General features: G+C 50.7%; 4 protein-coding genes across 4 annotated transcripts; 2 read left to right on the top strand and 2 right to left on the bottom strand.

Annotated features, from left to right (window-relative positions):
• Positions 1-196: 196 nt before the first annotated feature.
• PMZ80_008974 (uncharacterized protein) lies at positions 197-1471 on the top strand (the record flags this gene model as incomplete). Its single annotated transcript, XM_064877370.1, has 5 exons — positions 197-217; positions 302-320; positions 373-537; positions 591-783; positions 832-1471. 5 exons carry the CDS (start codon positions 197-199, stop codon positions 1469-1471), a joined length of 1038 nt encoding a protein of 345 aa, XP_064726872.1.
• A 1097-nt stretch (positions 1472-2568) lies between these two features.
• Positions 2569-4308, top strand: PMZ80_008973 (uncharacterized protein; the record flags this gene model as incomplete). Its single annotated transcript, XM_064877369.1, has 3 exons — positions 2569-2871; positions 2919-3281; positions 3346-4308. 3 exons carry the CDS (start codon positions 2569-2571, stop codon positions 4306-4308), a joined length of 1629 nt encoding a protein of 542 aa, XP_064726871.1.
• A 78-nt stretch (positions 4309-4386) lies between these two features.
• On the bottom strand, positions 4387-4832 carry PMZ80_008972 (uncharacterized protein; the record flags this gene model as incomplete). Its single annotated transcript, XM_064877368.1, has 2 exons — positions 4387-4753; positions 4828-4832. The coding sequence occupies 2 exons, from the start codon at positions 4830-4832 to the stop codon at positions 4387-4389; spliced, it is 372 nt and encodes a 123-aa protein (XP_064726870.1).
• A 1724-nt stretch (positions 4833-6556) lies between these two features.
• PMZ80_008971 (uncharacterized protein) lies at positions 6557-13327 on the bottom strand (the record flags this gene model as incomplete). Its single annotated transcript, XM_064877367.1, has 5 exons — positions 6557-6840; positions 8501-8830; positions 8884-8992; positions 9564-9761; positions 9815-13327. 5 exons carry the CDS (start codon positions 13325-13327, stop codon positions 6557-6559), a joined length of 4434 nt encoding a protein of 1477 aa, XP_064726869.1.
• Positions 13328-13409: the final 82 nt, after the last annotated feature.

Here is a 13409-nt window from a genome sequence, read left to right as displayed (position 1 = left end):
GCCAAAAATTGGAACCATATGCGTAGCTATCTCTGAAGCTCATTACGCAGCCAATCGAGTACCGATCATTCATCCTATCTCGACCAGACATTGTCCTGTACTTCGGACAAGGTCACCGTCGAGAACTTCCCAAATCTACAAACGAGTTGAGTAGGATATAAATCCAGCCTTCGAGGAAGGCGCTCTTCTCGGCGTCATGTCGGACGTCAAGAGCAAGGTAAGCAAGATTCGTGTGCCAGCAGTGATGCGCTGCTCAAGGTTGTGCTTCTTTTGGGATATTATGCTAATAGTATTGTGGTAGAACCTTTTCGAGCTCCTTGGTATTCCATGACCCAAACCTACGCCTAACGAACCTTCACTTACACAGTACAGGCAATGACCACGAGTATGACTCGGACAAGGAGCCCGAGCCACCAACAAAGACTGTCGAGAAGACACAGCCTCGATCTGGAAAGCGTGATGCGCCTAAGACCGAGGCGACAGGTGCTCCACGAACCTCTGAGCGAAGAGGCGGTGGTTTCACGGACGATCAGCGAAGTAAGAGACAGTGGTTACAGAAAGCGCCAATGAACTCGACTAAGTGATATTAGGCTTCCGCGATCGAACCAACGGCCGAAACCGACCAGAGGGCCTGGCAGCCAACCTGAACCGCGATAACCCACCCGACAGCTCCGACGGCACCGTGAGAGGTCGCGACTCTGGTCCAGGCACTCAACGTGGTGGTCGAGGTCGAGGAGGTCCACGACGAGGTGGTGACCGACACGTGAACCGAACTGGTCATGCGTATGCTAATCATACTTCGTGAAGATACGTCAGCTAATAGTGACTCAGTGAACACCAGAAGCAAGTAGGTCAAGGATGGGGCCACCAGACCGGCGAAGGAGAGCAATTAGACGAGAAGCTCGGCGAACAACTTGCCCAGGACGACAAGAAGGAAGAAATTGCCGAAGACGCCGCTGTTCCTGCCGAACCGATCCCAGAACCCGAGCCGGAGCCAGAAGACACAAGCATGTCCTATGCTGAATACCTCGAACAGCAGGCTCAAAAGAAAATGGAAGGTTTGGGTCTTAGAGAAGCTCGTGCTCCAAATGAGGGCGCCAAAGAGAACAAGAAATGGAAGAACGCTGCAGCTCTCAGCAAAGACAACGAATCAGAAGCCTACTTCATCGGCGAAGCTAAGGCCAAGCGTGAGCGTGAGAGAGTCCAGAAGAAGCAGGTCCTCGACATCGACTACGCGTTCAAGGAACCACCACGAGAGTCCCGAGGCGGTGGCCGTGGTGGTCGAGGTCGAGGTGAAGGACGAGGTGGCCGTGGCCGTGGCGAAGGTCGAGGTGACTTCCGTCCTCGCGGAGACCGAGGAGATAGAGGCTCTTACGGAGGAGGAAGAGGAGGACGTGGTCGCTCTGATGCCAGTGGCCCACCAGTACCTGTCTCTGATAACTCTGCTTTCCCTGCTCTGGGCGGGAAGTAAGTTGTCTCTTACACCACTCAGACGGCCCATTCCTGAGAAGTCGCTACGGCGCACAAGCCAAGTCTGCAATCGCAGCATCTACATCCTGTTCGACAAACACGATCGGAGCAAACTTCCTTCATCAAATACGCTACACCAAAATGTATCACAAGCAAAAGCATGTGAATGCTTTTCAGCCATGATCACTGGAATTTCCAGCCAGTTCAAGTTGGATCTGAGGATGGCATTTCTCTCTCGTGTTATCGGCTTTGCTCTGCACGTCTAGGAGAAGAGAGCATTTCGATTTGCATAAGGTGGGAATCTGTCCTACATCAATTCGAGACTTCTGAATCTCGAATGTTGAGTGTCATAGCTTGCTCAATTGAAATGAATTGTCCATAATTTATCTCTGGCTGATCACTATGCTGCTTCTTTTTAAAGGTGAAATGCAATGTCTTAGGGCAAAGAGCTTTGCAAGTTTCGTTGCTTGACGGCGACCCCACTATGTTTCCGAGAAACACATTCATGCGTCTGCCCAAGTCTTTACTATAAGAGTCCTGCTATACCTCTTTCCACACAAGAGGCAGAATCAACGTTAACTCGCCCGAGTAGTCGCGCTTTCCGACAGATCTGCTCATGGCGTTATGCAGTAGCAGCCTGAGGCAACAATGTCCATCGGCAAATGCTGGCCCTGCAACTGCCGGGATGACCTCTACTGGCATCCAATCTGTGCTCCAGGAATTCATATCAAACCTCTCCTTTCCTTGCCATGGTTCCCCACGGGCGTTCCGACTCCATCGCCTGTCCGTTGCAACTGTCATGAAGCCGAAGTTGTCAGTGCCGAATCGCCGAAATGAGCGCCAGCTACCCATCAGATTGTGTCCGGGCCAGTCACGTCGAAGGTATGAGGCCAGCCTTCCACGATCACACTGTATCTTGGTTACGAGATCTGGCTGCTGTGCTACACGAATTGAACTGCCGAGTCCAAGGCTCAGCATGCATGGTAAGTCCGGTTCAGGTTCCGGTAGGTAATAGATATAGCTACGTCCATGCTGGGAACCACCATAGGTTTGTCATTTGTATCTTTATCCTGTGACTGTACTACATCGACTGCCACGATGCTTGAGTCTATACTATCTACTGTCGGCCACTACTGGCATCTTGTCCTCCCTGTGTTTGCAATCGCGTACCTTGCATCAAACTACTTCAACAAAGGTCTTCACAGGTATCCTGGGCCAGCCTTAGCACGTGTCTCAGATGTCTGGCGGTTCGTGGACGTATGGAATAGAAGGCCAGATATAACACACGTCAAGCTCCATCGGAGGCATGGCGATATCGTTAGGCTGGGTCCCAACACCCTCTCCTTCTCTGACCCAGCAGCTATCAAGACTATTTATGGCTTGAACAAGGGTTTTGTCAAGGTATGTGCCATGGAATGAACTACTATATATACTGACGGTTATGCTAGTCTGGCTTCTATCCGCCACAACAAGCAGTCTCTCAAGGAAAACGTCTCCCCTCCCTCTTTAGCACCACAGACGAGTCCTACCATGCCAACCTCCGACGGTCAGTCAACTCCGCGTTTAGCATGAGTGCACTCGTCCAATACGAGCCACTGGTCAACGAAGTCATCGAGCTGTTCCTGGAACGCACCAGAGAGGTCTACGCCGCATCGGGCAAAGTCTGCGACTTCGCCTTGTGGCTCCAATACTTCGCTTTCGATGTTATCGGCCAGATCACCTACAGCAAGCAGCATGGTTTCGTCGACAAAAACGAGGACGTGGACGGAATGATTGCGTATCTGGGACGATTGTTCAGCTACGTTGCTCCGGTAAGCTCTCCTGGTGCCACGCTTCACTAATCATCCTGCATACTGACAGTATTCGTTGTGCTAGATCGGTCAAATGCCCTTCCTGGATCTCCTTGTCCTCAAGAATCCCATAGTACTCACCCTCGACAAACTAGGTTTCAAGCCCTTTGCCTTCCCGATCACCAACTTTGCGAAAGCACGGATGTCCGAGCGAATGTCAGAAATATCTCATGACAAGGGCGAGAAAGTGCCCTCCGGCGCTGCAACACCCGGTCGCGGCGATCTGTTATCTATGTTCCTCAAAGCACAAGCTCAAAGACCAGATTTCATGACTGATCAGCGTGTACTCACAATGGCTGTATCCATGGCATTCGCCGGATCCGAGACCACCGCCATATCGTTAGCAGCGGTATTCTACTTCCTCGTCAAGCATCCATCATGCTACAAGAAGTTGCAGGACGAACTCGATGGCGCGCTGCGCGAGGGCAGGGTTGGCAAAGCTGAGAATGCTTTGATTACATGGACTGAAAGTCAAACGTTGCCATACCTGGACGCGGTGATCAAAGAGTCCTTCCGTCTACATCCCGCTGCTGGTCTGCCGCTCGAACGAATCACTCCGTCCGGCGGCATCACTATCGGCAAGGGACACATACCTGGCGGTACAATTGTCGGCTGCTCAGCGTGGGTCATCCACCGTCACGAGCCTACTTTCTGTCCGTCACAGGCACCAGAGAAGTACCCGATTGACGACTTCATTCCGGAGCGCTGGCTCGACGCAAGTACAGAACAGAGGAAGGAGATGGAAGCCACCATGTTTCAGTTCGGAGCAGGATCGAGAACATGTATCGGCAAGAACATTTCCTTGCTGGAAGTATACAAGCTTGTGCCGAACTTCTTGACACGGTTCAATGTTGAGCTTGACGACCCAAGCAAGGAGTGGAAGCTGCATAATGCGTGGTTCGTCAAGCAGCTCAATTTTAACGTCAAGTTTAGCGAACGGCAACAGGTTGCGCGCGAGAGGAGTGACAGTGGGAAGTTTGTGACATGAACAGTTGTTTATCAACGACACGCCGCAGCGAGCAACTACCACACTCGAGGATTCCGATATCCGACATCCTCCACCTCATTATGTACGACCACCAAACTCTACCCCCGCTGCACGCATCTCTGCCTCTGCGACCTCCATATCCGCGAACGAAACAGCCATCTGCAGGTCATTCATCTCCTCCTTGCCCAGCGTATTGCCATATGTCTCCGTCATGTCCCGTCCAATGTCAAGAAAACGCCTCGACGCTAGCATAAAGTGCCATATGTTGTCCACTTTCGTCTGCGAGACTTGTCGGTATTGCTCGATGCTCTGGAAGTCTGGTGTGTAGGCAACTTCTGCTTTGAGCATGGTGCAGATGATAATTTGGATGATTTCGGTTGGTAGATCTGTTAGTTTGGCCATTGGAAGGTCTTGCCTTCTGTGCTGATTGGCAGGTGTTGGCAATCTTGGGTGTGGAAAGGTGTTTCTTGTCAAAGGATCGAAATGTCGGAAAGAGTCAAAAGTGTGGTGTACTCCAACGCCATTTGAACAAGAGTGTAAGAAACCACAAGTACATGAAGGGTTTGCCTTGGTGGGTGCCAGTGACATCCGAGCGTGATATGGGACGTGGCTGCTGCAAGCACTTGCGCCTTTCCGCCCAAGTGAAGATGGATGGTTCACGCAGTCCTCGAAGCTATCATGAGTGCACTGGTCTTTCAGTAATGTCACTCTGTCGCCATGGTTGAGCATCCTGTCCTCGTTGCTATAGCACACAAACCCGGCCTCCAGCTCCATTACCAACAGCATTTTCCACTAGACCGGAGCCATGATTCTCTGGTTCGCGATCTATGTACAATTTCTCACCATGAACACAAGTACGCAGCATATTCAGAGATTTATACCCCTCGGAATTCTTGACAGAAATCATCACCAGCACCCTTCCATTAAAAGCCCACATACCGCCCCTGCATCCAATAAACAATCATCCGAGTCGTATACCAGCGCCCTCTCAGCGCTTCCGAACCGCAACGCATCCTCGTTACACGTCCTTTCTTGCTTTCTTCATTAGTCTCCAGTACGACCTTGGATGCGTTTCCTTATACCACTTATCGTGAAGTCTGACAAAGCTCATAGTATGTCCCACGCTCTGTATGTAAGGACACGACTCCAGTAAGGGAACAGCACAGCATTGCCCTGTTCGAGGATCAAAGAAGTCTGGTCTCAGGGTAGCTTCTATGATCATCCTGATGAGCTCGGGTGGGAGGTCGGTGAGTTTGGCCATTGTGGATGCCTTGGTTGCTTGGAGGTAGGTAGGACGTGAGTAGATAGACGGGCACCGGTCTGGTGATTTAGGTTCTGATGCTCTGGCAAGTTGGAAGTCGTGGTGGTGAACGGACAGAATAGGAAGATCATAAGATACTTCAAACTGAGATATATGGTGGGTGCCTCGTTTGAGGAAAGACGTGTTTCGTTGGCAAAGTGTGATATGGCAAGTGTTATGCTCGTTTGTTGATAGACAAGCCACCTACTTACGAGGATGTGCCTCCCAGGACTAGTCACCACATTTTATTCGCTGTTACGCCTTCCTTCGGACGACCGTTGCATTCGCGCAAGGCCGCCAACGTTCCTCCATGTACCAATCTCCGATAGATCTGCTCATAGCTGAGTGTCCCTACCACCTCTCGAGTATACCGACACACATCAATCAAAGGACGTCGTTGTTTGACAGTGCACGTCAGGTCCGGAACCAGAGTGGCTTCGATGACGACTTTGAGGAGCTCAGGCGAGAGATCTGTAAGTTTAGCCATCATAATGTTCTCGATTGTATCTTGTGTCGAGGTGGCTTCTATCAGGTAGGACTCGAGCATGTGCTCAGAATATTTCGGCCCGAAATGATGGTGTGTTTCGTAAAGAAAGGGATCAAATGGTCTAGATACACCTTTTCTTCGATCAGACATATGTGTCTTGACTCGGTTGAGCTGTCATTTCGACGTTGTGGCCGAAGGATCGGTAGTTTGCTAGAATGGACGAGATGACGCTCTTGATTGATTTTTGGTACCATTCCGCCGCAGTTTGTGGTTGTCCTGCATCGGCTTGACAACAAACTTGCTCAGAGCCTTTTGCTCGCGCGACGTGTCCTCGATCCTTCACGGCATACATCGATGCTCTGCACGAGGACCGACTCTTCACTGATGACTCCAACCAGACCCACTACCATTCGCATCCGTGGCTTGATTAATCGAATTTCACTCACAATCCATCCCCATATCTATTCCTCCACAACAGCCAACCCCCAATCCTCCATCTTCCCCTCAGCCCTCGATACCGCAAGCCTAATCGCACTCCTCTCCACGGCTCGTAGCCCCTTCAACGCCACCTCCATCGCTCTCGCAACCTCGAGAAAGTAGAATGACGACGAGAGGAAGTTGCTTAGTTGGTGAATACGTTCGGTGGTGAGGGTGTTGACTGGGCCGATGATGGCTTTGATGATCTTGTGGATGAGTTCGGGTGGGAGGGAGGTTAGGGTGGGGCATTGTGAGTTGAGGTGAGGGTCTGGGATGATGTGTTAGTGGTTGCCGGCTTGGCTGATTCGGGGAAGGGACGGTAGGATGAAAGCGTACAGAGTTTGTTGTTGCGAGGTCGAACTGTACAGAACTGCTTGAGGAAATTACTCTTCTCCAAGGCTAGTTGGTCAGGTCAACTAGGAAGGCGCGATTAGCGATGCAGATACCTGAATGAGGTCAGGCAGGCGTGGCAGATTCTCTTTTCACCCAACCAGTGAAAAGTGAAAAGTGAAGATTATCCAGACCAGACTGTGCCGCCCTATTGATCATCGACTACATAGGTCTCTCAGCCTGAACAGCGAGCGCACTTTTCAGACCATTCTTCATCCTAAGATAGCGCTCGATTTCAGTACGAAACTCTCGTGCCTTCTTCTCCCTTTGTTTTGTCGTTTGCGATCTCAAGTGTTTTCTGAAGTGCCGCGAGGAGGAGTGATCTATTTCGCTCCATGGCAGTAGCGACCTCGAGGAAGTAGTCTGAAGCTTACAGGAAGTTCGAGAGACTGAACCAGCATTCATACTGGAAAGTGACCTGTTCAGGATGAAAGTCCAAGTCGAGGATTATTATTCTGATGATTTCAGGTGGAAGATCTGTAATTTTTGCCATGACTCAGCTACAACTATCGGCCAGTATCTCTGATATGGATTCGGAGAGGTTTGGAGCTTACAGTACTAAAGGGAGACAATTAACGTATTTTTCAGTCAGCTGGGTCACGCATGCCAAATGGGTCACCTCGGCTAAGTTTCATACTTGAGTCGCAATCTTGATCTGAACATTCGGCGCTGAGATAGCTGATTTTGACCACATTCAGAAGCATACTGCTGCTTCACCACAACTACGAATAATCGTGTATAGACTACGTACGTCGATTCGCCTACCGATTCCCTACCTTAGCATACAGGTCACAATATAGTAAAGTCAGAAGGTCTTGCGTACAAGCTGCGTTTCGAAGACATCTTTCGTAGTTTCGTGACCCATTTGGCATGCGTGACTCAGCTAACTAAAAAATACGTTACTGCAAGGACGGCTGGGTTGTGTTCTAATCTCAAGGCAAGCGTGGACAAGACGTGGATATCTCTTGGCAGACTAAGGATGATAGTATGAGAGCAAGAATCAGCAGCAGAGCATACCAATGTATAGGGAATGCGGTATAGGCGAGTGATGGGCAAACTCGAGCTCTAGACTTTACCTCGATCACATGCTGTCAGCCGTTCTATATCTTCGCGGGTTGCACTACGGGCTGAAACGACTGCGTTAGTCGGTATGGGATGGCCCATTCAAGAAGAATCGTGGGAAGTACTGCAGGATAGAAAGAAATAGTGCCAGATCAAATTCGACCACATCGTCTATTTTGCTCAGAAGATCGAGATGAGCTCGGCTTTGGGAGAGCCCAGATGACGCCGGATATGCTTGATTCTGTCTGCTCAGTGCGACGTGTATGGTCGGTGAAGCCAGCGAACTCGCCTCGAGAAGGGTGTGTTTGACTGCGTGTATAGAACGAAGCGCTTTCGATCCATCGCAGCAATGCGGTCTGTCCTCAATCCATATCCATGTGTCTTGTCTCTCTCTGCTTATCTTGAGTAGTGTTCTTGTGGTGCCCCATGAACAACTTCTCGACCAGTCAACGAGTGTAAACCCGCTTACTGCTCACTCTGAAAGTAGTTCAACAGCACACTTCGCTCCTGCGACTCCTCACCCCAGTCCCGAACAACAACGCAAGAGCAGTTGACGACCTTTCGCGCATTTCCTTCTCGGTCCAACACGCACAGACCAGCCCATTCACCCAACATCTTTCCATCTGGAACCTTGATGAGCGGGATCTTGTGCTCGGAGCACAGGGCAACGACGAGCTTCTTGTAGGCTTCCTCCTCGCATGACTCGTTGAGGACGCACATGTGGGCTTGACGACGATCGAGGGCTTTGCTGGCTTCGCGGAGACCACGGGCGAGACCGTCGTGGATGAGGGCGATCTTGAGAACTCCTGGATACGATATCAGTACAAGTAGTCGAGGTGGGTAGACATGTTGGGCTCACCTTTCAACGCATCCAATACTGACATTCCACCTGAGCCGGCGCCGGTCTCACCAGAGACTTCGACTTCATCGGCGGCGGGAACGGGGGAGGTAGGCTCTTCTCCGTCCGACTATTGACATGTATGTTAGCATCTGATATCATGAAGTCTACCGACCATGGGTGGTATGTGCGATTCGCATTTGGGTTGTGTTTGCGTGCGCAAGTGACCTCGATGGGCGACCTCGAATTGTGCTTTCGGGAGCACGCTGCAGACGTACCATCTTTGCAATGTATTATCCTTTTCTGTTTCTTGTGGTACTAGAAAGGTAAAGGTGTCGGAAGATCCTCAAAGAGTTACATAGGTGAGAAAGGGAAGGTTGTGATTGGTATCATGGACCACAAGAGACTGCTAGGTTGGGTTGGCTACGGGCAAAATGAGTTTGTGGACGAGTTTTTCTTGGCATTAATTTCCTCACGTGACCTTATCCCGCTTGGAAACAGCACTCTCAGGCAGCATAGCGGTGAGGAACAGAGGACGAAAATAATGACGTGAAATATTGTTCATTCATGACTTGCTATGTAGTGAGCATCTTCAAAAGCTCTGATGTTGGTTTGTACGCTAAAGAGGAAGACTTCTTGTGATGTCGTTGTCGTGCCAAATCAGGCATTGGCGTTGATCGAGGGCACGCTGCTCATGGAACCCCGTTCTCACCATTAACGTGTATAGCATGGTTCGCTATTCCGTTTGGTAGACCGCCATGCTGTTGCTTGGACTGTAATGTAATCTTTGAGCTGAAGATTTGACTGTAAGGCTTTAGGGAGATGGGCCACGTCCGCAGCTGAATGTTGTTGTTGCTGAGATGTGGAAGTCGAGAAGCTTGATCTTGCACATCCGACCACTGATTAGTGTTAGCAAATCTCTGTACACGAATATGGAATTGTAACGACTTACCTTGACCCAGAAAAGTTCAGACATAGCCATGAACTTCTCCTCGTTGATGCGTTCGAGCTCGACTTGTCGGGCAGTGCTAGTGGTCCATGTCGGGTTGAAGTCGTAGGTCAAGTCCGACCGTGCGACTCGCCAGAGACATTGTCTTTCCCAGTTGCTTGCCGGCCTCTTATCGAATGGTGTATAGCTCAGCAAGCTCAAGTCCTTTGTAGACAGAAGAACAGCAACCTGAAAGCTCGCTACCCACTTCTCGTCGGCAATGTTGGCGCCACAGCTTGGGTCCAATTGGCTTGTTTTCACGGAGTAGAGCGTTGTGACCTTCTTCAGCCATTTGCCGTCTCTCAGAGTCGGGTCGTTGCCATCGATCATCTGCGCAGTCCTGGCAAGAAGAGTAGGCAGAGCATCAACGCGCTTGCGTTCCCGCTCCATGCTTTCCTGGCGTCTCCTAGACTCTATTTCCTGTTTCTGCCGCTCTTGCTTCTCTGCTTCTTGTCGGCGTCGAGCCTGTTCTTCTTCCTGTCTCTTTCGCTCTTCAGCTTCTCGCTTCTGTCGAGCCTCTTCTACCGCCTGCTCTTGAGCAGCTCTTTGTTCCTGTACTTTCCTAGCTTCTTCGAGATGAGCTGCTTGCTCGGTTGCTACTCGGTCTGCGTCTTCTTTGGCCCTGCGTTCGGCTTCTTCATTGGCTGTGTCGACGGTATCGGCGTGTGGAAGTGTTGCAGGCGGTGGTGAATAGGAATCTTCAGAGTCGTCTTCAGCTTCGATAGGTTCTGCCACAAGCTCGACAGCTTCCGCATCTGGCAGACGTTCAGGATCCGCAGAGGCCGAGGTTGCGATAGGAGGTGATTCACGCTTGATGATTTCACCTGGTAGTTCCTCGAGTAGATCAGATGGCAGCGCTCGTTCGATCATCGCGGCGCTTTCCGGACCAGGTATCGCTATATTCTCTTTTGGCTTGACTTCGCTCTCAAACGTGATATGTGTTGGTTCTGAAGGTATGCTCGCCCGTGACCGAGCTTCGTCTGGACTGCTTTCGAGTACGGTCCTTCGTTTCTTCGATGCTGCTCTTTCGGAAGCATCATTAGGCGGATCTGGGGTCGAGCTTACTCGACTTCTCTTCAACGCCGACTGTGGTCGGTCATCTTGTTTGAGTTCAGCCAGCTCCATCTCCTCGTTGTCGGAAGAAGTGCTTATCGTGTGTCGGCTCCTGTGTTCTTTACCTGTCACAAGTCGACGCCGCCGCTGAGCAGGCTCTTGACTTGAAGTGGACAATGGAGGCAGATCGCTTTGACTCCTTCTAGTGCGATGGACTTTCCTTTCTGCATCGACAGTCTGATCAAGATCTGATGCGATCGCGACAGACGATTCTGTCACATCATCATTCCCGCTGTGACGACGCTTTTCGGAAACGGGATCACTGACTTTCCGCCTATTCAACTGTATGCCGTCTTTGGACTTTGATGTCAAACTTTCCCGAGTGGTGGTTGGGCTAGGCATCCGCCGGCTGGCAGAATTCACAGATGAGGACCGGCGACCAGGACGTGTCTTTAGCTTGTCTGCGTCTTTTGTTCTTCGAGGCGATCCGGCTTTCTTATCCCTGTATCTTTCGTAGGCTTGCTTCAGGACTTGCATCTCTTCTTCCCACCGATCACCTCGTCGATCTTCAGCTAGTTCAAAATATGTCCGATCTCGAAACCTTCGCGTGGGATTAAATTCAGCTTGATTCGCTAGCAACCTGACCACGTCCGGATGACCTCTACCGATGGCTGCAAGCATAGGTGTATTGTATCCAGGAACCATTTTCGTGCCACGTACCGGGTCAGGGTCAGGATTCGGCTTACCCATCGCTATGAGTAATTGCAAGACCTCTTCGTGGCCAGCCTTTGCAGCTGCAATGAGTGCTTCTGTATCGGCTTTTTCGAGGATACTAAGAATATTTGCCACACCCTGAACATCACCTTTGCCAGCCAGTTTGACCAGGTTTTCTTGCGTATTTGCCTGATAGAGGAGGTCGTTCCGAGTTGATTCACTCCTGCCTGTCCGTCTTCTCGAACCAAATGCTGGTGGGCTCCTAGCACCAATGGGTGGTGAATCTCGTGGGCTTGCTGCAGATGCTGCCCTTGATGATGTGCCATCGCGATTGTGATATTCGTATGTTTCCATACCGGCTATCTTTTTCGGGTGCTTCTCTTTTGCGTCGTTCAAAAGCTCTCGGATCTCTTCGTAATTGTCATCATCTTTTTTCGCAAGTTCCGATGGCTCGTAGCCCTTAGTATTTGCCATTCGAGCATTTGCTCCGTTTCGTAATAGCAATTTGATGACCGGCACATGACCGTTTTCGACTGCATCGATCAGCGGCGAATCGCCATCAATGTTCTTCACATTGACCTCTGCGCCTTTCGAAAGCAGAAATTCCACGACTTCCTCCCATCCTTCAATGGACGCAATCTGCAACGGAGTATTCTTGGCGTTGTCCTGTTCGTGGAGATCTTCCGGGCGCTCAGCAAATCTGGCTTTCGCACCCTCCAAATCACCATCATTGCAAGCACGCGCCAAAGGAGTTCTGCCAACCTTGTCCTTCCATTTTCTTGGCCCAACTTTTGCAGGGGACATTATGTCATGGTCCTGTGAAACGAGTTTGTGGAGCGCAGGACGTGGACGACTTGATCTTGGTTCAGATTCATCCGATGCTTCCGAACCGCGATCAACACTATGATTGCGCCTGGTATTGATCAGAGGTGGTCGACCTCTCTTCCTCTTCTCGAACTCGCCTGTTGTTAGTTGTGTCGATGCACCCCTTCGGTGATCACTGCGTGTGGCGGGCTCAGGCGACGCGGACTGTTCGTCATCAGACGGTCGAGGGTAGGTTGCGGACCGGGTCTCTCGTCTTTCTGTGTTATCGAAACTGCTCCGCTTGCTCCGCTTATGAGCTGAAGAAGGCGGTATGATCTCAGACGGACGTCGTCTGCGCTTCCTGGGAGAATCGATCTTATCTTCTGCATCCGAATGTGTCTGCCTTTTAGGAGATGCTTCTCTTACAGATGCAGCGCTACCATCTGATTCCGGGTCGGTTTGCATATGCATAACGGGCGATGAAAGAGGTGAGCTGTGGTGGCTTGAGGTTCGAGAAGGTGAATGGGCAGCGCCTTCCTGAGAACGTTTTCGCTTGCGGGTCGCATTCTCCTTATCAGAAGTGTTTGCAAGAATTATTGAGCCAGTATCGGAACCTGCGACCTTGACTTGATGCACCATAGTCGAGCTTTCCACAAGACTATTTCGTTTCTTTTCCGGCGACTGTATCAACGTCTCGGCTTCTGAATCACCGTCGGCATCCGCTTCATCTCCTCCATCTCCTACAGTAATCGCGGGTACCTTCTCGGCCTCGGCGACAATTTTGGCATCACTTTCAGGGCCCTTTGGCACATCCTTTCCTCCATTTTCATCCTTGACCTCCTCTTGCCTAGCAATTTGATTATCCTCCACGTCCGGTTTCGACTCTTTCCTTTCACTTTCGCTCATCGCATCCCTATCATCTGTTCATGCTTCGTTGACTGACTATACTCGGACAAGATGTGGACAAAGCTACACTGAGCCTGACCGG

This window comes from Knufia obscura (genome assembly GCF_036327395.1).
Source record: "Knufia obscura strain CCFEE 5817 isolate CBS 148926 chromosome Unknown scaffold_12, whole genome shotgun sequence".
NCBI classification, from domain to species: Eukaryota; Fungi; Ascomycota; class Eurotiomycetes; order Chaetothyriales; family Trichomeriaceae; genus Knufia; species Knufia obscura.
This window is presented reverse-complemented; position numbering and strand designations above follow the sequence as displayed.